This window comes from Lutjanus erythropterus, chromosome 18, assembly GCF_056507025.1.
Source record: "Lutjanus erythropterus isolate fLutEry1 chromosome 18, fLutEry1.hap2, whole genome shotgun sequence".
Taxonomy (NCBI): domain Eukaryota; kingdom Metazoa; phylum Chordata; class Actinopteri; order Lutjaniformes; family Lutjanidae; genus Lutjanus; species Lutjanus erythropterus.
In genome coordinates this window covers 10,650,355-10,676,870 of record NC_139334.1, presented here as the reverse complement: position 1 = coordinate 10,676,870, position 26,516 = coordinate 10,650,355, and the positions used below count along the sequence as shown (strand labels likewise).

General features: G+C 40.3%; 1 protein-coding gene across 1 annotated transcript in view; it reads left to right on the top strand.

Annotated features, from left to right (window-relative positions):
• Window positions 1-26,516, top strand: part of ttll5 (tubulin tyrosine ligase-like family, member 5) — a 66,392-nt gene that overhangs the window by 21,686 nt on the left and 18,190 nt on the right. The window contains exons 13-27 of the mRNA XM_084742893.1: window positions 61-122; window positions 5,326-5,420; window positions 6,030-6,071; window positions 7,335-7,430; window positions 8,012-8,103; window positions 8,664-8,726; window positions 9,362-9,510; window positions 9,762-10,008; window positions 12,615-12,732; window positions 14,451-14,597; window positions 14,697-14,788; window positions 14,920-15,053; window positions 15,321-15,905; window positions 16,947-17,134; window positions 19,282-19,421. Of these exons, the coding sequence (XP_084599019.1) occupies window positions 61-122; window positions 5,326-5,420; window positions 6,030-6,071; window positions 7,335-7,430; window positions 8,012-8,103; window positions 8,664-8,726; window positions 9,362-9,510; window positions 9,762-10,008; window positions 12,615-12,732; window positions 14,451-14,597; window positions 14,697-14,788; window positions 14,920-15,053; window positions 15,321-15,905; window positions 16,947-17,134; window positions 19,282-19,421 (2,250 nt within the window). The remainder of the gene's footprint in view (window positions 1-60; window positions 123-5,325; window positions 5,421-6,029; window positions 6,072-7,334; window positions 7,431-8,011; window positions 8,104-8,663; window positions 8,727-9,361; window positions 9,511-9,761; window positions 10,009-12,614; window positions 12,733-14,450; window positions 14,598-14,696; window positions 14,789-14,919; window positions 15,054-15,320; window positions 15,906-16,946; window positions 17,135-19,281; window positions 19,422-26,516) is intronic.

Genomic DNA, 26,516 nt, shown 5'->3' with positions numbered 1-26,516 from the left:
ATTTATTTTTTTTTTTTTTCCTTCCTTTTTTTTTTTTTTTTTAAATCGACTTATTTACAGTGATGCACCCTTGGATCTGAAGATAAAGGCCAGCATGATTGCAGACATGTTTTCGCTTGTGGGTGAGTGAATGCCGAAACAATGACTAAATGCAACTTCTGTTTGATTCCATTGTTTTGCAGGTGTGATTTCACTTTATAGATATTCAGTTCATGTAAGTTCACTGCTTATAGCTGGATGTTGAAATCCATTACACTTGGAAATGATATGCTAGTGAAATAAAGTACATCAAATAAATAGAAAAAGAAAACTAGAAGCTGTGCACTTACACATTTGAAGTTCTATTATTAGCCACCACATAATTGACAGAGGAGGAAAAACCTTAGATCAAAATAGCACATTAAAAGTCATATAAGGTATGCAGATTTGTATTGTATAAGAAGAACGCATGCATTTTAAATAATCCATCAACAAATATTCAGAATGCTGAATTAAGCTGGAACATCTGGATTTCAATGAGTCAGTAATTTTAAATAACATCTCATTAGTCATATTCAGAACTAATTTACACTGATTATCAAGATGTTCTTAGATACTTAAAGCAAAAAATTTGGATTACTCATACAAAATATTTGAATGGGAACACAAAATAAATAATAAGTATAATATATATTACTTCGCTTGAGGTACAATTCAGAGATTATTCATTACAAAATTATATACAATTGCGATTAAGATGTTGATTTTGGAAAAGCTAATATAAAATGAAAAGTGCTGTAATTATGCTTTATTTTCTTTGCTCACTCCAAACACGTAGATGCTAGTTGGCCTTTCCTGTAACCAGCAGGTTTCAAACAGGTGGAGACAGTCATCTATTGTTTAATGCTTAATGTTTTCCAACATTCCACTCGCTGCAGAAAATAGCTGCATGGCTTAATAATGGGAGCTCCAGTGTTGAGAGAATAAACCGCAGCCTTCATTAATTAACAGTAAATGACTTGCGGACAAAATTGTCAACAGAGGCCTCAGTTGCTTTATAGTCATTAAGCTTTCTTAAGAAACTGGATCTGACATGTCAAAATAAAGCAATCTTTATCATGAAGAAATAAAAAATGCTTGGCCCAAGGCAGAGATAAACACTGTTTATACAGCAGTGTTTGCAGCAGGCAATGAGATGTGTCTCCGTTATGTCTCCTCCAGTCTTAATTATTGAATTCAGAGGAATACAGAAGACTGAATAGCTTTAAATATTTTGTGATATGTGATATTCAAACCAAGGAGAGTCTCATACCCTGACCACTGCCACATACAGTCTGAGAGCTACTCCTTATCCATGTAGACATCTAACCATAAAAGAAAGAATATGTTTGTCTGTATATTTGTCTGTGTGTATGACTGTCCTTTATATCTCAAGAACTGGTCATCCCATCAACTTTACACTTGGCAAGGTTATTGCTGAGGACCCAAGGGAGTGCAGTGTTGAATTTGGTGCCATTTGGTCAGATGGTGGCACTATAACAACAAACTTAAGTTTTGGCCTGTAACTTTAAAGCAGTAAGTCTCAGAAGCATTCTGTGGGTCTCCATATAAGCCACTCCCATTAGCATCTTTTTCTTTAGCATCGATTTTGTTTAACTTTGTTCAAACTATTTTTTTCTATACACCTCCTGCAACTTTTGAACATTTATCACCAACTTTGGTATAGAACATCTCTGGACCAAGCTGGTCTTTTCATGGCTTTATTGTTAGGACAGCTGCAAAGGGCCGCAGGCAGAAGTTGAACCTAGAGCGGCTGGAGAGGACTGACGGTCTCAGTATACAAGGTGCATGCTTTACCAACTGCATTACCTGGCTGCCCCAGGAAAAGTTTCTTTTTTGGATTATTGATATTCCATACAATTTTGCTGCAGGTGGCCCTCAAAGTTTGCTCAAATGCTGTGGGTATGGTTCATTAGTTTGGTCATGTTACATGAATCCATGTAGAGGTTATGAACCTTTTTTGTTTCAGGTCACTCCCATTGCCACGCTTTCTTTTTTACCAGTTGGCATGAACAGTTAATTAGTTATCATTTGGCTCATGACCAATCTGTCCACAAATACTTGTGTGAGTCTGTGCAAGCAAATGTCAGTCTCCTAGGGCAAAAACTGTGCCGCCAAAAGGTGGGAGCTGCTGGTCACAGTTAAAAATGTCTGAGTAGTGCAGTGTAGAATATGAATTTGAGTAGATGAGCAGTTCTCAAGAACATTGCAAGCAGCCATACTGCGGTTCTCAGCAATGCTGCAGGCAGCACTTCAGAAAGCCAAGTGATCGGTCTGCTCCAAACAGGTATGAGTTCTGAACAGCCACATGCTCCGAATGGGCACGCATTCTGAGCTGGCACGTTCCCTGACGCGACTGCAAGCAGCAGTACTGGGAGCCAAGTAATCAGCTCACTCTGAATGGGCATGTCCCCTGTTAACGCAGCAAGTAGCACTTCTAGCCAAGTAATCGTTCTGTTCCAAATGGGCACGCATTCGGAATGGGCATACCCCTGACAGGCACAGCTTTAGTCTGAAACAAAAGAGACAAATACTAACCAAAGTTTCACATCTCTTGATTATTTAACTTCAGTTAATCTTCTGATTTATCCTTACCATTCACAGGATACATGGAGCCCACTGATTAGCAGGCATCCATCTAAACTGGCACTGAACCATTAAGTCTATCTGTGGTCTCAGCCTAATGATATTAAAGGAATGATGGCTAGTGTGAGAGTGTGTGTTAGTGTGAGTGTGTGTGTGTGTGTGTGTGTGTGTGTGTGTGTGTGTGTGTGTGTGTGTGTGTGTGTGTGTGTGTGTGTGTGTCTCAGCCTAGGCCATGCTGTGGCTTGAAACCCTCCCCTCCGGCTCATTAAATGAAAGAGTAGAGTCATAAATTGCCAGTTATCTTTGGACTGAGACGTTACTGCGGATCTGGGGAAAATGAGCAGTGGCATGTAAAACATAGCACATCTATTATGTACCAAACAAACTAAGACGCTTTTGGCTGATAACACTTGGGCCTCATCCCAGACCTGTAAATAATGACAGCATTCCATTAGCATTCATTTTCTGCCTGTGTGTAGCTGTCAGCTCTGTGTCGCCCATATTTGTAATAATTGCTGTGTTTAGGCAAGAGCATGGCAGGGGCCTGATTCTTACCTGACGGCTTGGATGAGGTAGTACAAATAGCCCAGAGCTCCAAGCTGTCAATAGACTTAATTCAACTTAAGTGTGACTGCGAGATACAACATAAACATATTTCTTTAACATTTCACTTTTACTGCAACTTAGCTTTGAGGGAGTGTGGGAATTAATGAACAGAAGATCATAGATTTGATTCTTATTGACTGGGTGGGAACATATTAGTGGGGAATGTGAATTGCAAACAGTTTTCCACACCCTTATCAACTACCACTGAGATGCATTAAAATGTAAATGTGTGGACTTGTGTAATCCTTTAGCTTCTTAGTCAGAGAAACAAGTTCTTTTTTTTTCCTGTTGTGATAATCTACATTGTAAATCCAAAGTCTTCTTTCTTTGGCTAAAATGTTAAAGAAATATTATGACATATTGGTAAATATGCATTTGCTTTCTAGCCCAGCATTAGATGAGTATAAGAGTGGAAGCAAGAGGAAACAGCTAGCCTGGCTCTGTCCGACAGTAATAAAATCCACCTGCGGGTATCTTTAAAGGTCTCTAATTAACATGTTTTCTCTATGTTTTTATAATATGTGCAAAAATCAAAGTAAAACAAAATTCTGTTTCATTGCTGCTCAGAGACAAAACATAGACTGTCACATAACATCCTCATAAAACATTGAATTGCTGTTTTTACACTTCAGTTTTTGGATGAACGAATCAAACAAAATAGTATGGGCTAATTAGTGAGCCTTATAGGTTGCGGTAACATAATTTTGTTACCTTTGGACTAGGGCCGTTGCAGTGACAGATTTTCCCCTGTGGTTATTTAGGTTGGCTTAATAGCACAGTATGTGGTATTAGTGCCTATTGTTTTATTTGTTTTTGTAAATTACTTCATTTGTCATAAATGAACTTCATTTATGATAAATGACATAATTTCGTGCATAACGCAAAGTGTGACCTCACTACCCAGAGCTCAACTTTTTGATCTGAACAAGCTAATTCCTGGGCGCTGGTCAGTTACAGCACATTGCAAATTAATTCCTGTAGTTTGACCATTTCTTTTTCATGCATAGCTATATTGTTACCTGCAGGGCATGTCTATCAATACATTTACATGTAACAGCAACACAAACACAAACGCACACCCAGGTTAGAGGGTCATAAAGCAGAACTGGTCAGCTTCCAACAACAACAAAACTAATAAAGCTCACGCTAAGAACAAAACTTTCATTAACAGCAGCACGAAAAAACACTTACCAACATCAGACCTACTTCTTTTGTTATTTAGTTTACTTAAAACGAGGCTTAACGTTGACACGTTCTCTTGAGTGTCCCTGAATTTTTCAACATTAGTCCAACATCACCTCAGCCTTTCAAAATAGCCAATATTAGCTGAGTAGTGTGATTAAACCGAATTAGCTGAGTAGTGTGATGAAACAGAATTCAACAGGTTAACATACAAAATAAACACTAACAGCATAAAACATGGCAAAACTTCTTTCAAGTTCGAAGGCCCTCATATTGCTTGTCAAAGCACTGATTCATTAATTTAACACCTATTGAGATGTAAAATAAGAGGAGATAAAGGAAAAAAATATGAAAGCAGCCATTTTCACGGTTCTTTGCCTCTGTGGTTGGCTTGTCAGTAGTGCTGTGTTTCAAAATTGCAATAAGTGTGACAGCCCTGCTTTGGACACAGCCAGGCTGGCTGTTTCACCTTGTTTCCTGTGTTTATGCTAAGCTAACCAGCTGCTGGTTGCTTTATATATAACAGAAATATGATCATATCATATCAATCTTCTCATTAAACTCTTGGCTATAGAACAAATAAGCTTATTCCCAAAATACTGAAGCATTCCTTTATGCGGGGTCGGTGGTTAACATCAGAGTGATGTGGCAGCACTGCATCACTGTATCAATGTCTTCCTTTTCTAACCAAAAAGTTTTGAAAGCAAATATAATGACTTTGATTTAGCATGATATTGTTAAAGATATTGTTGATTTCCATGCAATTTATTGCCTCCTTGTCCCTGCCTGCTCTACTTCTTGCACTAACATTGAAGATCTGATGCAATATATGCAGGTCATGGGAATGAGGAACATGTTTAAGATCTGATGTCATTGATATACCCCTTTTATGGCTCTTCTGTGTCCCCACAGGCTTTGTATGTCAGGACCCCCTGTCGAGACAACCACGCTCTGACCGAGTCACTCTGGACCCCAGCCTCAAACACCCAGCACCCCAAAGAACACAGGTACCAGATACACACACACACACACACACACACACACACACACACACACACACACACACACACACACACAGCAGGGAAATAAGCCAAGAGTTGCACTCATTCACCCTTCCTTGTGAAACATTCCCATTCTTGTCTTCATCTCTGTTGCTTACAGTACATTCCTGCCACTGCCATTGAGCTCTTCTGTTACCCTCATGGAAACTTCACTGTAATGCAAAACAACTGCTAATGTAATTACAGTGTTTGAGTGACATCAGTTTGTAAGCACTGCACTCTGTGGCTTATTGTTTTATCATTTCTAATCAAGTGACTAATGCTCTCTCTAGGCCTTGTTGCCTAATGATGCCACAACAGCTAATGTACTTGGCTCCCTCTGTTCGACTACTGCACCCAGATTTGGCGCAGGACCTGCTGGAGGGAGATTACTAAATCAGACAGATTTCTGCTCCACCTTATATTGTGTAAAGGGTCTGTTTAGACATACACTAACAATTTTTCATTGTTGCATGCTGATATAGCATGTTTTCTGTCTGCATGTGGCGTCGTAAAGGTTAAACAGTAATGCTGATGCTCACCCACAACTCACTGTCTTCATCCATTGCCTCGTAGAAACCCCATTCTGCACCAACAGCCACTGCACACAGCAGAGTGGTGATTTTTCCTCCGACTCAGACATATTAATCTTCTTTTGTCCCTTTTTTGCAATTCCCTGATGCCTGTTACATTACCGGTAAGAAATTGCCCACTGCTCTTTGCTTATTTGATTATGTGGCTTTACAATTTTTCATTGTGACAGACAGATTGCTTGTATTGATCCCTAATGCTATATTTAATAGAATTCTCATTACATTAGCAAAGTGGCTCTAGTAAGCAAGTGCTTTAATTGCTGCAATGCACCACACAACCCAAAACACAAAAACTTTGTTGTACAGAGTCTCAGACCCTAAACCAGAGCTGTCACAGAGAACCCGTCCTCTCCCTTTACTCTGATTAGGGGCAACAGTTGAGTCTTTTTCTGAAGGATTAGGCCTTGTCACTTTTTGGCTGCCTATGTATCCCCCCAGCCGCGTCAGACAAATTAAATGTAATCCCCCTGCTATTTAGATGACAAATTCTGCATGTGATCCTGCGGGGTTGTGCCCTGCTGTCTGGCCCAAGTTCCAACGTGCATGCCAGAGTTGTCAATCACATCCTGGTAGTGCATACAGCGGGGACGTAGCCAGGAATGCCAATACAAAACAAAAATGCTCCACTTATGTGACAGGGAGAAGAGAGGAGAGGGGATCTTTGGTTGCACAAGGTGTAATTTGCACATTTACCTTTTTATAAATGACAGTTATGTTTCAGGTCTGTAGGTTGTTTGTCAGTAACAGAAGACTAATTTGGCACAAATTTAAGAAGCTATACTTGAGAATACTTAAAGATATCCTCCAGATATGCATTTCAGGACCAGTGTGTAGATATATGAGTGTTTATTGGCAGAATATGACAGAAGGAGAATATAATATTTGCATTACCTTAAAATGAGCTTTTTATATCTGTAGAGGTGTGTCCTCTACCATGCAGTCTGCCATGTTTCACAGCCATGTTTCTTGAGTAGGCCAGAAGACACGTACCAAACACTGGCCCTTGCTATGGCCTTTTGCATATTGTCCAAGTTTGGTGACCATCATAGGTTCTCCTACATGCTTGGAAGGGAAGAGTAAGGCAAGGTGTTTGCAGTCTGCAAGCCACTTAATCCTACACTCTGGTCCTTTTAGACACAAAACAGATTTTGAGTTTGTGAGGGGCTTTAAATTAATAATAAACTTAATTCTAATTAACATTTAACATTATTTATGTTAGAAAGAGTAACAGAAGTAAATGGTTGGTGTTAGTTTAAAATGATTTAGTCTCTACTCTTCTCCCCTGCAGTGGCAGAGGCCCACGTTAGCCAGTAACTCAGAAACAGACAAGCAAGGACCTAAACAAGGCCAAGAAGACAGCACTCTGAGCTTGACAGCTGAGGAGGTAAGGCCTTAAAGGGATAGTTTACATGAAATTGTATTACTGTGTATTACTTACAGTAGATAGTGGCCGGCACACCTCCAATTTGGAGAAGTAGAGAGGAGCACCAGCATGGAAGCTGAGCAATATACAGCTGTGGACAGGGTCAGCAGCAAAATATACTTTATTCACCTAAAAGATCAGTTTAAGTGTAAGGTTGGTTGGTTTGGAGAGAGCGATATTGTGGTGAAATAGCGATGAAAGTATTTTAAATATTACATACAGTTACTTACTTACACTTAAATATTACACACTTTTTTAGATGGGTCTTTTTTAGGTGGCTAAAATACATTGTTGCTGACTCTGCCCATGGGAGTACACTGCTCAGCTTCCATGCTGGCACTCTTTGCTCCTCCAAACTCGACCACCATCTACTTAAAATCATATGCTAACTCCACTTCACACAATCCAAACTACCCCTCTGACAGAGGTGTGACATCACATATGTGATTTTGTTGATTAAAGACAGTATGTGAACCTGAAAGTGCATCAACTCTTTAAAATGTGTCTTTTTCAGAAAATGTCTTATTTTTTCACTAATGCAGATCAAAGTGCTGAGGAGGGTTAAGGAGGAGTATGAGAGACGAGGAGGCTTCATTAGGATCTTCCCCACCACAGAAACATGGGAGCTGTATGGGTAAGCTGAGCCAAGAAGAAACAGACAGATCACTTGTAATTCCCAACGGGTGTTTGTCTGTAATGTTACTCATTATTAATACTGTCAAATGAAGCTACATTAATGCAATCAGTGCCTTAAGCCAGACAATACGACTCCTCTTGACTGTCACTAATTGAACCAGCAGACTAAGGTGTAGTTACAGAGTCTGTGTTTGTTGAACTCTGTGTATTATGTTCCAAGAATGCCTTATATCCCACCGTGACTTTATGTCATGGCATTGAAGCCCCTATTAGAGAGGAAATCCGTTTTTGTGCTTACAACTCATATTCCTATATGAGGATTTGTTGCTTGATTAGATCCATGGGTCTCTTAGCTGCAGGGATTTTGTGGCATTTTTAAAAGCATATTATTGAGCAGTCTGGGAAATGATTAGTGCGTTTAATAGTAGCTGCTTCCAGAGTAGCTATATCACAGAAGCCTCATTTTAACACATTCGCCGCAAATAATGAGGTCGAGGCTCGTTTGGGGCTCCCTGCCTTTATGATTATTGTAATTTGCTTATTATCTTCTTCTCTCAGTGGATATCTGGAGTCCAAGACATCAATGAACTACATGTTGGCAAACAGACTTTTCCATGGAAGGTAAGCATTTCCATTGTGGTCGGGATTGGGGGAATAAATCTCTCCATCAGTTTGTGGAAACGGTTGGATTCTAACGTGGCGTTTGTTTGGTCTTTCGATTGGATAGGTGAGAGGAACAGCTGAAAGGATGTTTCATAGTCAACTTTTCCAGCGTGCGTCCAATGTCTATGTGGCATTGCAGCGTTGATTTTGAAGGCAGGAGGGGAAAGACAGTTATAGATGAACTGTGCCTGTTTATTGAACCACATTTTTGTTATTGTAATACACCATGCATTTATGTTATTTGAATCAGTCAAGATTTAACCGCAGCTTTGACTGTTGCACAATATCGTCTGGAGATTTGGCCCCCAACTAAGCCAATTTATGATTTTTCCATATTAGTTAGGTAGCCAGATTAGGGACGCTTGTTGCTGCAAGACTTCAGTTATTATTTGCCATTTATCCTTTCCCTTTTGGCCCATCAGCGTCTGTCAGCATCAACGTCTGGACAAGCTTCTCAACCAAACTAATCTTTCTCAAAGCTGGCTTCAGTTAAAATTTATAACTGCTGCTTTGTAATTGTTGATGATACACACATAAATCATTGTAGTTGTTGTTATTACAATTGTGTTGACATGTCTTGTTCTGTCTCGCAGGAATGTGAACGGGAATGTGCAGCTGCAGGTGGACACCGTCCACGGCTGTCACGTTGTCCAGTACGAGAGGAAGCTGCTGTCTCTGGAGGCACGTAAGAGTAGACAGCACCACCTGACTCATCGCTCTGCTGCAGGGAAGAAGAAATCGGGTAGGAAACGGCTTTTTTTCTAAAACTGAGGGGAGTGTAGCTAAGTCAGACAACATCACACACTAATGCACTTTTGTTTCCAATAAATAACTCCCCTGTGTCACGGTGAGGTTGGCCAAATATGACTCTGAATGAGTTCATTTCACTGCAGCAACAATAAAAGCCCTATTTCGAGTGTATGTTTGTATTTTATCCAAAATGCCAGTGATGCAACTGACATTTGTCTTTCCTTGCAATGCTGCATACCGCAGGGAAGGAATCCAAGGCCTCCCCGACTGCGAACGGCAGCAAGGAGTGTGCTCAGGACGAAAAAGAGGAGGTGAAGCAAGTTCTCGAGCCAGCCTCACACAGGGCTTTGGTAGCAGAGCTAAGAAAACAAGTGGCCACACCACTGGAGAGCTGCCACGGCGAGGCTCTGTCCAGCTCAGAGGCAGCCGCGCACAATGCCAGGCCCCGAGTCAACCTGCTCAACATCCTTCAGCAGGGGTGGGAGCTCAGGTCAGTCTGTCGTCTGGGCTGCTGCTCAGGCTGGCTGCTGCTCTCGTCTTCCTCCCTTACTATATTTTCTTCTCCCTCACTCTTTTCCCATGTTTCCTTATTGAATAAGGAGAAATATGATTTTTTTTTAAACTTTATTTGAAGTATATAAAACAAGACAGGGATTGTTCACACAACAATTCAACATAAGAAGTGTCAATGGTGGAAATTATATTACAATTTTGTATAATGACATAATAACATTGGATTAAGTAAAACATAGATAAATGAAATTGGTAAATAAGATAAAACTTAAAAAATAAATGAATAAATAAAAAAGGGTACATTCTGGCCCTTTAACAACCTCAATCTGGCCCTTTGATCATGTGTAAATCTGTAAAAAGGATATCATTTTGATTTTCTAAAACCTGCTGACATTCTTAGTTAGGCATTTACATAGTTTATTAGAAGATCATCATTTTATTAGTAGGCTAATTAGTCCATTCATTTGTATGTCTGTTGTACAGAGCACAAGCTCAGAGACACTTAATATTTTAAAAGTTTCAACTCAGGCTGTTCAAGCAAAGGGATTTTCAATGCAACATTGTGTTTACAACAACCACAAGCTACTTCTTATCTAGGATTACATATTTTTTCTTTTCTGATTATAAAAACTATGAAAAGAGGAGAAAAAAGGAACATTGTTTCAAACATTTATCATTCATCTAGCCTCATGGTACTTTAGTAGCCTTAGAGAGCAGATAACCTGCTCCATCACATAAATAGCCCAGATCCCACAAATTGTGCCTGGGTGGTTCAGACTTCAACCAACTAATTGTAATATATTTCATTACTGTGGTTAGTAAGATCTGCAGTAACTAATTTGCAGCTTGTCCCTCTTTGCCTTCAGATTTTACCCTTAACAAGGTGATCTGTGGGTTTGAGGGATGTCAGTGTTGAGTACCTTTCTAAAAGAGCTTGATATGCCTCTTCCTAGAATGTCTTAGTTTAGAGCATGACCAGAATATGTGGGAATGATTATCTCTCTGTGGACACAATTTCTCCAACGTTTGTTAGCGTGTGCTGGGCCCATCTTTGCCATTATCTGTGTTTGAAAATCTCTGGCAATAACTTTGTATTTGAATCCCCTCCATGAATTTGAGCTTGTTACAGACTGTGCTTCAAGGCAAATTAGCATCCAGTGTTGAGACCCTCTTTTAATAGGTTATGTGTTGATCCATTTTTTAATATTATGCCTGTGCACCTATATCACTGCATGGAAAAACAGGGGTCAATATAAAGGTATTTCTTTATGTTTCAATACTGTTTCAAGCTATAAGCCTGGTGGCGGCTCAGTCTAAAGGGACTGATGGCTTGGGTAGTTTTGAGCAAGATTAGATAAAAGAACCGTTACAAGAGCTTTGTCAGAACTGCTGGTTCATTCTGGATCTGCAATAAATAAATAATAATTTCTAATCTATTTTGTGGTAGCTACAACTTGGCTTTTAACTGAGTGAGGAGTGAAGGGAGTTGTGATAAGATGATATAAACATACATGATGCTTTCCAAATTGGATGAGTATAAAAACATCTTCACTTGTCATATATTATTCAGTTTAAAGAAAGTGTCAAACACAGGCTGTACACACCGCTATACATAAATGCAACAAAGTCTGTGGTCTGATGTTGATTTTAAAAGTGTGTCTGAAAATATAATTTAAGGAGGAATTACAATAACAAGTCTGACTTTGTAGAAATTCCTCAGTGCTTGCCAGGACTGCATGAAGCTGGGAAATTATAGTACAGCACATCATTGTTTGGTTTGACAGCTTTTTCCAAAACATTTTAGTACTCTTTCCAGGTTCACCTGGGCCACAAAGACAGTTTATCATTCTGATCGCGGTGCAAGACAAGATACACAGTGTTTCAACAACTTTTGGCTGAAAGTGATACATACCTGTTTTTGCTGTCTCTGTTTTTCTGGATTATACCTCAGCAAATGGAATGAGGATAACTGTTTGTTCTATCTGTTGCAACAGATTTATCACAGATTCCAATCCAACTAAATAGTATTTACTGTAAGTTTCAAGCTAACTAGCAGAAAACCTGGTGGATAATGTTTATTATCAACTGTGATTTTACTAATGGATTATCAGACACAGAAACAACAAACAACAAGGATAACATGTGAATGTGGAAACACTTATTTCTCTCACTGTCCTAATATGTTAGAGGGCAAAGGAAACACAAGCACAAAACAGTCAAGATAAACACAAAACCACACAATCCTGAAATCCATAGGCACATCAATACAATTTAAGAAATAAACATAACTCCCACATCAAAAAACAAGGATAGCTAATGTTACAGTGTTGCTGCACTGACTTCTGACTGACCTAAGATGACTTCGGTAAGCCCCTCTTGTATTTAAGAGCTTGGTGTGTCGGAGAAGGCTGTTCCACATGGCCCCAGTGTAAAAAAAAAAAAAAGTTGAACTTCTGGCTACATTATTCAGTCGAGGCACTTAACATGAAGGCACATTGGACCAGTATAATAGTTACGTTGTGGCTGCTGTCCTTTTCTATTGTTTTACCTTTGCAGTTCCTGATCATTTTCCTCTCTCTCCAGTAAAGTGCAGGCCCGGATGGCCTTTTCCGTGTACCTGCAGCGAGTCCAGCAAAGACTGTTGGCAGAGAGCAGGGCCAACACAATCCCAGCTTGGCCAGACAAGGACAACGACCAAATGGTACAATGATAACCATTTTTTAATCTGCTTTTCCTTTGACAGGGTTTGTACAAAGTTGAAGTTTGGAAAATGCTTTAACTGTTATGCTTTCGAGGTTAGGAATATACTTAGATTTAATATACTCCTTGAAAAACCTTGATTTCCAGTATAATTTTCAGCTGTTCAGTCATTCATGTAAACCAAATATCTTTTAATATTCAAAATGAATTGATCCCTCTGATGTTTTCTTCTGATAATAACCTCCTCAGGAAATTAGCAAGGTTTAAATAATCATGATCAAAACATACAATCAAAGTTAAATGGATAGTTTGGATTGTCTGAATTAAGGTTGCATGAGGTGCTTATCAATACACAGGGTAATAGCTATAAATCCAACAGCTTTCAATGACCTGCTGTAGACAAGATCAACAACAAAAAGGTTTTTTAGCTGCTTAAAAAAAGTTCACCAAAAACAAAATGAAACTGCTGTTATATAAGCCATACATCGTTCTGTCCCGTCCAAGCAAGATCCATAGTACAGTAATATCAGTAACAGAACGTGGGAGTTGCTGGTTTACTGCTGCCTTGATCTGTTAGTTTGTTTGTGTTACTGTGTGACTTTGGTGAACCTGAACTATCCTTTTAAAACATAGAAGTCACACAATAGCACAATAGAGTAACAGATTAGGTTAGAGGTAGATCAGTAACTCCCGTGTACTGCAAGGTGAAATTACTGATTTCACCTATGGAGTTTGGTTGGTTTGGAGATAGTGATAATTGGCTTATGTAACGGTTGTTTCCCATTGGAAAAGCTTGTTTTACAGCAAGGTAGAGCTGTGAAAATATTCTAAAAAAAAAAAAAATGCATGCACTTAAATTTTTTGTTGTTGGTGGTGGGTTTTTTTCTTTTTTCCTTTTTTTTTGATGGACCATTTTGAAGTGGCTAAAATACCTTTTGTTGCTGAGCCTGTCTATGGTAGTTAATTAATTAAGCCCCTCTCTGCTTCATTGAACCAGGGGTGTGTTGACTGGCATCTACTGAAGGTAACACACTGACTGTTGATAAGTACCTCATACAAACCCACATCAAATAATGCGAACTATTCCTTTAATATGAGCAAGTGGTCAAATAAATAAAGTGACAATATACACTGATTGTTGCGGATTTAAAGGAATTTGCAATTGCATTTATATTAACAACTTGGTGTGATGGCTTCAGAGTCTGGAATTTTTTGCTTTAGGTACCTTGAAAGAGCTTGAAAAGTAATTTAATTTTACTCTTAAAAAGCTGTATGAACCCTGTGAATAAATGGATATGAGTGGAATACCATGGGGCATTGTTTCCCTCATATGTACGGTATATATATGCCAGATTTCCCCTTATTATTATTCTGTGTTACTCATATGTACCCTGGCTGTAGCAAAAATGTGTATGCGGCATTTGTGGCCACATAGAAGGAAAACGTGGTCTCTCTAAAAGTTAGCCTGATTGGAAAGTCTGCATTGTAATAGCATACATCATCATCATCATCATCAGTGACCTCAAACCTTTGGGGAAAATCAGTGTGAATTTGTGGACTTGATCTCCAGGCCGTTCACTTCAACGGTCTGAGTGTTTTAAATGGCGCTGAACCCTGAAAGGAGAACACAGAGGCAGCTTAAGTGAATGCAGCAGGGTGAATCAGTGATTCGGGGCAGTGATAATCAAAGATTTCTCATAAATGTTTTTCGCTGTGCAGGATCTGGTGATTCGCTTCCTGAGACGAGCAGCCAGTAACCTTCAACAAGACATAAAGTTGGTCTTGCCCAGTCGCCAGCTTCCACTCCAAGACCGCAGACGCATCCTGTCCCAACAGCTAGGGGAGTTTATTCACTGTTATAACAAGGTATTCCCAGACTTTGTCTTTACCGCAGAATGATGCAAACATTGGAAACATTCTACATGTTGAGTGTACCTGCTGTCTTATTCTTTCCTATCTTCTCAGGAAACTGAACATATGGTGAAGAAACAGGAAACTAGCAAAGAGGAGCATTGTGTCAACCCCAGTGTGTTTGAGGAGTATATCACTGCAGCAAGGTTAGTGACTTGGCAAGCCCACTTACTATTGTTCAGTGCTCGGCTCCTTACTGTTATATATGCTTCTGTCTGAAGGGGGATCTCAATCTGCCATACACATTTATCTTCTGTCTTTTTTCCTTTTTCAACAGTGAAAATGATCTGGAGGAAGTACTGACATTCTACACGCAGAAAAATAAATCAGCCACCGTCTTCCTAGGAACAAAAATCAGGAGTGTTAAGAAAGACGTTCCTGAAGTAAACACCTCAGGAGATTCAGGCAACTGTGAGAAAAAGCTTTTTTCCCCTCATATTCTTGTTACTGTAGGTCTGGTTTATGTTTAATATGTTATCATCCAAGCACAGTAAACAGGAATTGTTTAGATTTGTGAACCCAAAAACAAGTAAAGGGGAAAAGATTGAGTCATCCGGGGTGAAGGAAGGGTCAGCTTCAAACGATTAGCACTCATCGGGGGAAAACAAATGTGTGTCAGAGCCGAGGAATGGCTAACTGATGATAAAGGAGCTCTGGCTTCTTTCCTCCTTTGAACAGCTCTGCCTGTGGCCAAAAAGGATTCCAGCGCCTCAGAGTCCTCGCTCTCCACGGGGAAAGTCAGCAGTGTCCCAGACATCAAGGCCGCAGAGAGTCAGCCTTCTGTCCGCGCTTCGCCTGAAGACCCACAGGCAGCGGTTAGAGCTGCTAAAACCCAGCTGGAGATCCAAGCCTCCCAGCACAGCTCCAGCTTCCCTGTGACTCTAGACTGCACAAATATTCATCTGCAGCACTGCTCTCCCGCCTTGAAGTCCCCGCCTCTCCATTGTCCGCCGCCGCCGCCACCGCCACCTCCTCAGCCACCGTCCTACGCGCAGTCCTTGGCAAAATCTCAGTTCTGCCAGCCAGAGACCTTTCCTGACCCTCCTGCATACACCTCTGCTGTTGTAGTCACGCAGCCGCCAAAAGCAATGTGGACTGTTTCTTCTGGCTCTAAAACAATTGCTATAGGACGACCAAGCCAGGGGCTCAGGAGGATTCAGTCCTTTACCTCATCGACGCCCAGCTCTGGAGCGCCCTCTTCCATCCCGAGTGCCACACACATCTATAGCCAGAAGCTCTCTAGACCTACCTCTGCAGGACAAGGTAAACCACTGGTAATTTTGACAAGGATTTTAAATTTAGTTTGAGTCTTAATCATTTACTGAAAATTGTTGTAGTTAAAGGAGAAGTATGAAGCCTTGATATGTCAACAGAGATTAAGGAATCATGGTAATAATAATAATGCTACTAATAGCTTGTTCTCCTTTGAAATTTACATTCCAATCCAGAACGTTTGTTTTTGTTTGTTTTAGTAGGTTTTTGTGATGGTGAAATTAAGCAATATGTTAGTGGAGTCTGGCAGACAGTGAGACAGGCAGTCACTGAACTCCAATTCCAGAGTGTGTACTTTCAGAGCAATGGGCTTGTGTTTGTGTTTTTGCTTAAGTTTACATTGACAGACCACTGACAGTTATAAACAGCTGATCAACTTAGAGAGTAAGACTTGTTGTCAGTTCTCATCATAAAAATATAATGTTGCACTCATCTTGCGCTCGTAGATTCAGTGTCCCTGCAGCCAGCAGGCAACATACCTGAGCTTGGAGTCTGGGGAAGAAGGTGGAGGGAAACAACTCGCTTCAATCATAGATGTTAAATAGGGATTCAACCTATTTAATATACTGTTTATAGCTCCAATTCACCATTTGGACTGCAGTATTTATTTATTTATTATTTTAGTCTTTTTGTTTTAGTAAAAATTTAGTCAGAGGAACTCAATTTATTTTAGTCCATTGTCATCAGTTTTTTAGTCATAATTTTAGTTATTTTATTCATAATTTTCTCAGACACTCTTTTATGATACTGTAATGGATCTGATGGATACATGTTTAGTCATCCAGGCTGAAAATATGTTAAACAAGCCAGCTGTCACAGAAATCATTAAATGGTGAAAAGAAGCATGCCAAATACAGAACCCTGTGGAATACCCTTGCAAACAGCCAGAACATGAGAGCAACGATAATCATATTTGACACAATGAGACTTAACAGTTGTAGTTGGAAAACCAACCAAGTGCCGGCCCTTGCTGTTGTTTATCAAATTCACGCCCATGTTCTCACATTTGTCTTTTGTTATTCTTTATGTCAGTGATCAGGAGGAGTAGCTCCAGTAAGCTGAAGTCAAACTCAGTGGGAACATTCAAGGAGTTAAACTCACTGTCTGCTCAAGCCCAGTCCAACCAGCAGGCCTTCACCTCAGCCTTGCAGAAGCTGGCGGACAAGCAGGTTGCACGCCACTATGCCAGCTCCTGTCACATCAACCTGCTGACACAACATGTGAGTTCATTATGTTCTTCACCCCTACAGCCCACTGAGCCACCAGCTGCTCCCACCTGGAGCAGGAAGCTTCACTGTGCTTGATTAAGAAGAGGCTTTGCTGAGTTATTAAGCAACTGTAAACTGATCTGCGCAGTGTTTCATGTAAGGAAGAAGAATCTGGCCCCTCCGCAGTAGTCTCTTGCTGTGAGGTCTCTGATATTTCTCTTTGTTGATGTGTAAACCTGGCTCTGACCCCATGCTGATTGGCGGCATCTCGCTGCTCATTCATTCAGCAGACCTGTTGGAGCCGGAGGGTCTGCTGCCTCCTCGTACAGTGCACCTTCCTCCGTCAGCCCTCGGCTCGCCTGCAGTCTGTGGGCTGGGGTTGGTGCGGGGGTGGGTCTGGAACCGGGGTTTGAAGCTGGCTGGCCTAAACAGTGGTGAGCCGCATCAAGCCTCAGCTCTGTGTGAGGTCTCATTATCAGATGCACCATGGGGGAGTGATTTCTGTTGATACTTAACAAGCAGCCACTTTTTTGTGGTAATTGATGCTTATAAATAGAGGAATGTGGCAAATTGGCACTGAGCGGGGGAGCGGCAGCTCCATTGGCTCCATCATCACCTTCTCCTATATTCCCCAAAGGTTTGTCATTTTGCGTGGGGAGCCCCTCAACCTTTTCCTCCCTCCTACTCCTCCTCCTCTACCTCACTGGATTTTTTCTGTCAAAGTTTTTTGTGATGGCACGAGACCACACAGACTGCAGATTTTATGGCTTCCTTTAGACTCTGGATTATTCTGTCTATCTGAAAGGTGTTTGCTGTACCTTATGAATAGTTAATCCTGAGCTTGGCAGCAGTTTATCTTGCAGAGTAAAATAGTCCAGTGTTTTGCACTTAAAGGCTCAAAGTACAATTTGTTTTTTTTAAGGGCTCAGATTTGAAGTCATTAAATCACTTGCTGAACTAAATGGAGAACTTTGTAAACATGAACAACACCCTGTTGCTCTAGTGACCTCTGAGGTTTAAGTAATTACTCACTCTCATACCACATGTATACACAAACAGAAACTGAAATTGAGTAAAGCCAGGCACAGTCACCTTCAATGAAGTGGATATACTCCTGCGCTGTGATTAATAGATATGACAGTGAATCCCTCCAGTATGTGTATGTTTATGTCCAATACATTATTATAACACATCCTTGTAACACTGTGCATTGATTAGACAAGCCAGTCCATATACAGGATGGTATCAGCGTAGCAGTGCCTTATGGGGAAAGAACTGTACACTATAACTATAATTAATTAATTATATAACTAACTACACACACACACACACATATATATATATATACACACACACACACACACACACACACACAAAATGATATTGAAAAAGTGTGTGCATCTTGAGTATGTATGTGTGTGTGTGTGCGTATCAATATATCAGCTGATATAATATAAAAATATAGGATTTATTGATAGCAGATTTTGCATAGGCCCCAAAATTCCAGTATTGGTCGAGGTCTATATGACATTTCATCCAAAAGCTCAGCAATATTGGCACCCAAATGTGTTTTCATTTCCTCAATTTATATCAAACGGTTTGGATGAATGCAGTCAGTATACCTTAATAAGTTACTCAGAGCTATAGCTGTGTAACACCATGCTGACACATTTTTCACGTTCTACAAGGCTTGGCAGCATTTCAGTTTTCCTATTGGACATCGAGTGCACAGGGGGGAAATAAAGTAAATAAAACGCCACAGCAGCATAATTGATTCTGCCATTAGATTTCTCTGAACAGAACTCCCAGGGCAGCACAGAACAGTGCAGAGGTGCAGTTTTTACAGTAGTCCTGATGTGGTTGTAAACACATTTGAGCTGTTGAGTCATGATAGCTGATTCTGCTATAGATGGAGAAGAAGGGGGAGAGGACCACCTGGATTTAGTGCTGAGTGGAGACTAGCTCTGCCATGTGCTGTGTGTACTTTTCACATAACCCCCAGATACAAGAGAGTGAGGCGGTTGATGTGGGAGGAACACATGTGCTTATTCATCAAACATTTACATTGCTTTAGACTTTGGGATGACTAGTAGTGAGATGTTATGTTGAAGTGACTTTTAAGTTTGAGTTGAATCATCTGTTTTCTCATCTACCTACAGTTGACCAACATGAACCTGGCCAACAAGATGCTGGGCAGAGAAAGTTTCACACTGAACCCCAAAGTACAGCATTCTTCTGCTACAACCCAAGGGCCAATGAAAGCTGTTCACTCTGGAATGGATCTATGTAGCAGCACTAGGTGAGTCCAAAGACATATAGCATATGCAGTGAATATTTTGGTCTGATTTAAACAAATCTGTAATACATAACTCTGGATGAAAATGGCTTTTCAAAAATGCTTTTTCTGCCATACAACTAGGAATGCTGCAATCTGATATGACTGATTGGCATTGATTCTTATGCTGTCTTTATTAATCAGAGTGGGTATGATGGCTCTCCCTCGCAAAGTCACTATAAAATTCAGTGTTTCCACTATAAGTTATGTTCATTCAGTCACATTGGGCTGCTCACTAGGTTTTTAGTGCCACACCACTCACTGGCCTCATGTTATTTTAGATAAAAAATGGTTTCAGTGGGGTTTGGCGCAGTGTATTATATAGCTTTTTTTTTTTTTGCCTTTATTGGATAGCAGAGGCAAGTGGGAAACGGGGAAAAAAGAAAAGTATGACATGCAACAAAGGCCCCTGGCTGGAGCTGAATCAGTGATGTTGTGGTGGCCACACAGCATGAACTATAGCCATTTGGCTATCAATGTGTTCTTGTCTATAGATCTGTAAGCTGGGAAAGTGAGAGTACTGTTATCAGATTCACACTTGATATCAGCAGAATCCCTGAGTTGAAGTATTGGAATTTGTAGCAGGTAGGGCTAAACGATTAATTAAATAAGGAATAAGGCTGCCAGCTGCTGTCAATCGAACAGACACTTGACATGGCCCTTTACCCAGTTGAGATGAAAATGAGAATTTCTGATATTTCCACCATGACCTTTTTTCTTACTTTTGATTCAAAAAAATGATAATGATAAATTCAAAGAGCACTTATTATTTTTGACAACAAAGAGGTATGACTAAATGTGATGTCAGTTGGTCTTTGATATATTTTCATTCTGTGGAAATTGTTACAGTTCCTTACCCATTACTCTACACCTCAACCCCCCTTATAAGTGCTCCAGTGCTCTTTTTGGTCAAATTTCACCATTGTGCTCACGTGTACTATTTATTTGCCCTCCCCTGAGGCAGTAGAGCAGAAATAGTGCGTTACAGTCTCAATGGGGTTCACTGCCAAGGTAAACAGCATATCTCTCCTCTGAGAGCCTTGAGTTTGAGATGCTGTGCTGATGTACACCCACACAGATATTGTAGTTAGTATTCACAACCATTATTGTTTCTCAGAATCTGTGATAAGGATTAAAAAGTTAAGATACTGAAGTTGAGTATGTAACATTCGTGAAACTGCTTTTTTCATTCTTGATCTGATGTATTTGTGCACGTATAAAGTATTATTCACTCTGGCCAAATTAATGTCCTGAGATTTTTTATGTAATCAGCTTTACACAAGTTTTTACTATAGACATTAGATTGTGGTAGCCTATTTGGTCACACTCAATAGAATCTGAAGGCTTTTTTAATGGTCTCTGACGACTTTTCAGATTGAAGATTGTTAGTCTTTGGAAAAGGATTGCGGAGCGCCAACACTCCTTTGGGCAGGCTAGTTCAATATGTGTCTGGAAATGGGCATTTTGTTCCCTTTTTAATTGTGCTTTGTGGAGGTAACTAACAGTGGAATTGGCTGCTGAGTGCTGCTGGGAGTGTGTGAAGTATGCTGGCAGCTTAAAACATTGCGTTGGAGGGGTGGAGGCGGTGGTGAAGGGGGCAATGTCAACACCCACATAGTCTGTCTGCTCCAGGATCTCGCCTCTGCAACCATTGAAATCTCCCCTTCCTCACCCCGTACTTCACCCCACTCACATTGCGCTGAGAAGAGAGAGAAGGAAACAGAAGGACGCAGTACACTCTTAGAAAAAAAGGGTTCTTCCAGAAGGGCTGAGGTTCTACTCAGAAACATTTGCTGCTGAATTGAGGACTCATTAAGGGTTACCCCCTTTAAAAGAAAGACTTCTTCAAGGGTTGTTGGAATGCTTAAAGAACTCTTTCATCAAGGGTTCTTTGTACCACAATATAGAGGAGATCTTGGTAGAACCCTCTAGGAGGGTTCAGGTAAAACCCTTGTTAAAATAAAGGGGTTCTTTGTAGAACCTCTTTGGTGGCTTCTAGATAAATCCCTTAAAAAATTAAAGGGTTCTTGGTAACCCACCAAAGGGTCTACTCAGTAGAGTCTTAGGGTCTAATTAAGCAACATTGGTTCTAAGTACAACCCTTTACTATGAAAAGGTGAAACCCATGGACTATTAAAAGGTTTTTTGGTTGAACCCTCTGTATGGGTTCTCTGTAAAACCCTTGGGCTTTAAAAAGGTTCTTCTGTCAGAACCTAAAAAGTTGATTCCCAGCTGGAACCAAAGAACAGCAGGTTAATCTTGAGAACCAAAGTGGGCCTGTCATAGTCTACAGGTTTTTGTATATTGTGGAACGCCGTCTGTTGATGACATACTTGATTACAATAGTTCCTCTCAAAAGTGGTGGAAATGCCGGCTGGTTCATTAGATAGCACGAGATCCAGATCCAGTGGAACCTTTTTTAAAATGTTATGCCAGCAACCAGAAAGGGTTCTTTTATGGGGAGAAGCCAAAGAACACTTTATGGTTCTAGTTAGAACCTTTATTTCTCAGAGGGTATGATCACACGGTACCAGTCCAGGAAAATAAACCTATCAACTATTGAGTGTAATTCATTGAGGGTTTAGCGTCTATGATCGCTGGCCTTTTATTTTTGTCTTGATATGTGAGTGACAGTGTCTCAGACAGCTTGGCCTTGATCTTGGACTCTGTTTTTCCAGTCCAGCCCTTTCTTATGTATCGAGCTGTCAGGGAATTCCAGGAATGTCTGGCCTTTTCTCTTTTTAAAAACGTTTTTATTCCACAAACCAAGAAGAGAGATTTAATAGAATTTACAATTTTACAGATAGCTTCACGTAGCTTTTATGTGATACTGAGGAAACAGAAGTCCCCTTTTGATCTCCTGTTTAAGTGTAGAGCTCTGGTACTTTGATTGAGCATACATTTATCCTCCAAATGTAGTAATTTCCTTTATATATTTCTATCTTTCGATATTTTGTTTTGGCACTTAATCAAAAAATACATTTTAGTGCAGCTTTACATTTCAAGTGTTCACATTTCAGGTTAATGGTTCAAAGAAGGAGGCATATACAGTAGCCTTTGTTGGAAAGCTTATTCCAGAAAACACACAGCCCCCTTTATCTACCCATTTGTCACTGGCTTGTAGTACAAAAAGCTCTCTTGTACTACGGTCCTCCCAGCCCTTTGGTTTGGCGTTCACCTCTTAGTGCAGTGAAATGTCTTTAATAAGATATTAGGATAAATTGCCTTGATTTCACCTCGGCGCTGTTTCTTATAACACAGAATTTCCTGAGTCCCCCCCCCCTCAGCCCCCCTCTACACTCAGGCTGATGGTTTGTGCCAAACATACTGAAACTGTTAAGCACACTGGCTCTTTAAGCAACCACAGGGGTGAAGTATGATGGGTTTCAAAGAGTAGCACGGTTCTTTGAAGTGCCGCTGCCAGGATATACCAGGTATGCTGCATCAGCACTCTGAGAGCTGCTGCCTCACTGCATGTCTTCATATACCTACAGTTAACTTTGTGACCATTTCCGGTGTTGGATGTTGATTTGTTTATTATTATTTCCATTCTATGTACTTTTGATGTAATGTGAGCAGTTTAAAGCACACATACAATCAGACATTCAGGCTACAGTCAAGAAAACAACCTTAGTAACAACAACCAGTATGTTACCTCTATAAATTTTTAGGCCAACAAGTTATCTAATTTGTAAACATATTCATTTTGTAAATTTACAGAAGTTGCATCTTACTCTTTGGCTGACTCATCATACTTTTAACTGATTCGGTTTGCCTCTACATTTGTGGTTTGAGTTTGTGATGGAGCTCCAAGTCTGTCTTGTATTTGTTATGTGAACACTCATTAATGTGTCTTGAGCTGTGTTAGCACCCTGGCCACAAAAACTGCCTCCCCATTTTCTTCTCTGTACATACAAATGACCAGAAACTATTATCTCTGCAGTGTTATGTTCACTTCAGCACGGCTATAACTGAGAAATACCACAACTCTGTTTATGCAAAGTATTTTTAGTTCTGTTCAATACTTTGGTAGATTGATGTTTGACTTGGTTGAATTGTAAGGACACACCATTCCAGAGGATTTTATGACAGCCCATTTGCTGAACCAACAACCCAACTAATCAGAAAAACTCTGTGAAAATTTAAAACTTCTTTGATGAGGGGACATAGTCCCCACAAAATTGGTTTGATGTCTTTCTTCCTTTGAATTTAAAAGAAGAGAAGATTTTATTCACATTGATTGGAGCCAGATGTGGTAATGGAAGGAGAACCCTTAAGGTAAGAACAAGTGAAATTTCAGTGAATGGATTTTGGCTATTCAGAGGATACATGCACCTTTACTGCGGTACATGTCCCACAGTGTGCAATATTAGTGTGTCACATGTGTGACATTCAGGTTGTTGATGGATCAGGACTGAGTTGCACCAGCCATTACTAAGTTTTTCACCCACTGGCTTGAAGAGAGAACTAGCTTGCAGTGGCGCTATAGTGAAAAAAGGAGTTAATATTAACTTCTGCAAAGGAGGTTGTGCTTTCGGTTAGATTTGTTTGTTTATTTGTTTGAAAGAAAAACTATTGGCCTAATTTTCTTAATACTTTATGGAAGAGTGTAACATGGGCCAAGGAAGAACCCATTAAATTTTGGGATTTGAATCTATTGTAACACTGGCGTTTATAGCAAAACTGAGTTCATCACGCGTGCATAGACCTGTCATAATTGAAGTGACAGATGTGCTGTGACTAGACACAAGAAAACATCACAGCCATTTCAAACATCGCTGTGGAAACAAATGCAGCAGGTATTGAAGAAATGAGAAATGTCTAAATCATCCCTTTTGTTTTTCTTACAATTCAATATAACCAAAATAAGACTATATACATATATATCCAGACATATACAGTGGTTGAGCTACTAGATTTTCATCATCCCTGTACTCACTTAACCTCTACTGTGATTGACAGATTGCATACATTTCTTATTGCCATTATTTCGTATGCATCTCACCTCACCTATCAGGTGCCTTTGCCTAATATCCTGGGCTCCTTGAACTGTTTTTTTTTTTTTTTTTTAACATCAATCCATATTCCAGATATCAGGTTATGCGGTGTTTTACTCTGTAAAGTTATTCAGATAACTCAGTAAACTTGTTTCGTGAAACAGACGTCTGCGGTCTCAAGTTCCATATTGCTCATCACTGTGCTAATGAGAGCATCACCATCCTCGACAAGACTCTCCCACAACAAATTCCTAGATACTAGTCATTTTCCGTATTTTAAGGACAGGCCCACTGAGTGTCATGTTGTTGCAATAAAACACAGTAAACAAACAACTGACTAATGGCTGGAAATACCCTCACACTCTCGAGGCGGCTGATGTTTACACTGACCAGGCAGGGACTCGAGATACTGTGGCATGATGTCATCTCAGACTGTCCGTTTTCCCACATTCACACTGAGTTAGATTGATGCCGCACATGTGCTGAACTTGCACTGCTGTGTTGTTATTCTACAGTAAGTCATATCAGCATATTAAAGGATGGCGAGCGCAGCAGGGAGTAAGCTGACACCCATGAGCAGGAAGGGAAGTCCCAGATAGTTGGAGCTCCACACATGTGCTGGTCTAGTGATGAGAAACTCAGATGTAAAAACTGGTCTTCTCTTTCAGTTCTTTTTCCTTTTTTTTCATTGGTCACTGTGTTGGACAGAGAACTCTTGCTGTTTTTAAATTCATGGTGATCCGTAGTATTTTTTTGTGCGGTGTTGTGTTGACAAGCCTTGTCTGAAAAGACTTCTCCTTGGAGTCCTACTGCGACATTGAACTCACGGAAAGCATATGCTCTTAACCCAGAGAAACAATCAGGTTTAGACCGTGCGCTAATAAAATGGTAGCACTGAAGGTCCCTGTGGTCCAGTGTGCAAACTACAGCCAAGCTAAGGGAAATGACTGCTGTAAACAAAGAACGAGTTCTTGTTTTGTCTCCTGGCGTTGTAGATTCTCTGGCCTTGCGAGGTTCACAGACAAGCCTTTGTTTCCAGGAGCTAAAAAAATTGAATTGGCCTGTGGTCACACCAGTTGTTTTTGCAATATATATGCCATTATGTGAACTGAGAAATGCATGGGCGGATAGCATGTTCACATGAGCTTAAGATCCCTTGTGTCTTTGTTTGGCCACCCAGGACAGGAATCATTTTTTCACTTAAGCGACTCAAGATTATTATCCCACAGTATGTATTGTTGTTCGAGATTAATTGAATTCTAATTTTAGAGCTTATCATAGTTTGCTTCTAAAAATAAAGCAGCTATTGTGATTTTTAAGTCTGCAGTGTTTTCTTTTACTCTAGACCAATGGACAAATGTTATTGCATGTAATGGGAGGAATTTCCAAGAACTTTTTTGTCATTATGACCCCCAGGGATCCCATTTCTCCAGCTGTACTTGCATCTCTTTTTTTTTCTCTTTCATATTTTTCTTCGTAGCTCCCAATAGTGCTCTTTATGGCATTATTTTTGGCTGAGGTGGTACATATACAGCAGTGCACCAGACTCCACATAGACTCAATTTAAGCGTGTCTGAAGGGGGAGGCTGGTCACCTCATTGCTTTAACAGAGGCCAAAAAGAAAAAAAAAGAGGCTGAAACAGGCTTAGTTCTAATGACAGATAATCCAGTTACAAACTCGTGGAGCTCGTCAAAAGGTTTGCTTTCCAGGTTGTGGCTTTGTGATGTGAATGGAACGTGAAGCTTGGGGAGCACTGAGGCAAAGAGGAAAGGTTTTTAGTTCAGCCTGTGTTTGCCACTGGCTTGCCCTCTGCTTTGACTCTGATTTGCACACTCTGACTTGAGGCTTCTGTGGACCCTGACTGAGACGCTGTGAGCTGTCTTGTCTTTTTTGCTTTTAGAGGAGTTAATTATCGACTGCCACATCTCTGCCCTAGTTGGGTGGTATAACAACTGACAAGGAAAAGGTAGTAGAGAATCCTGTGCTTTTATGGCTCACTGTTGAGCCACTGAAGATTGCACAATCCTGCAATATTCCAGGTAGTTATTAGCTATTAAGACG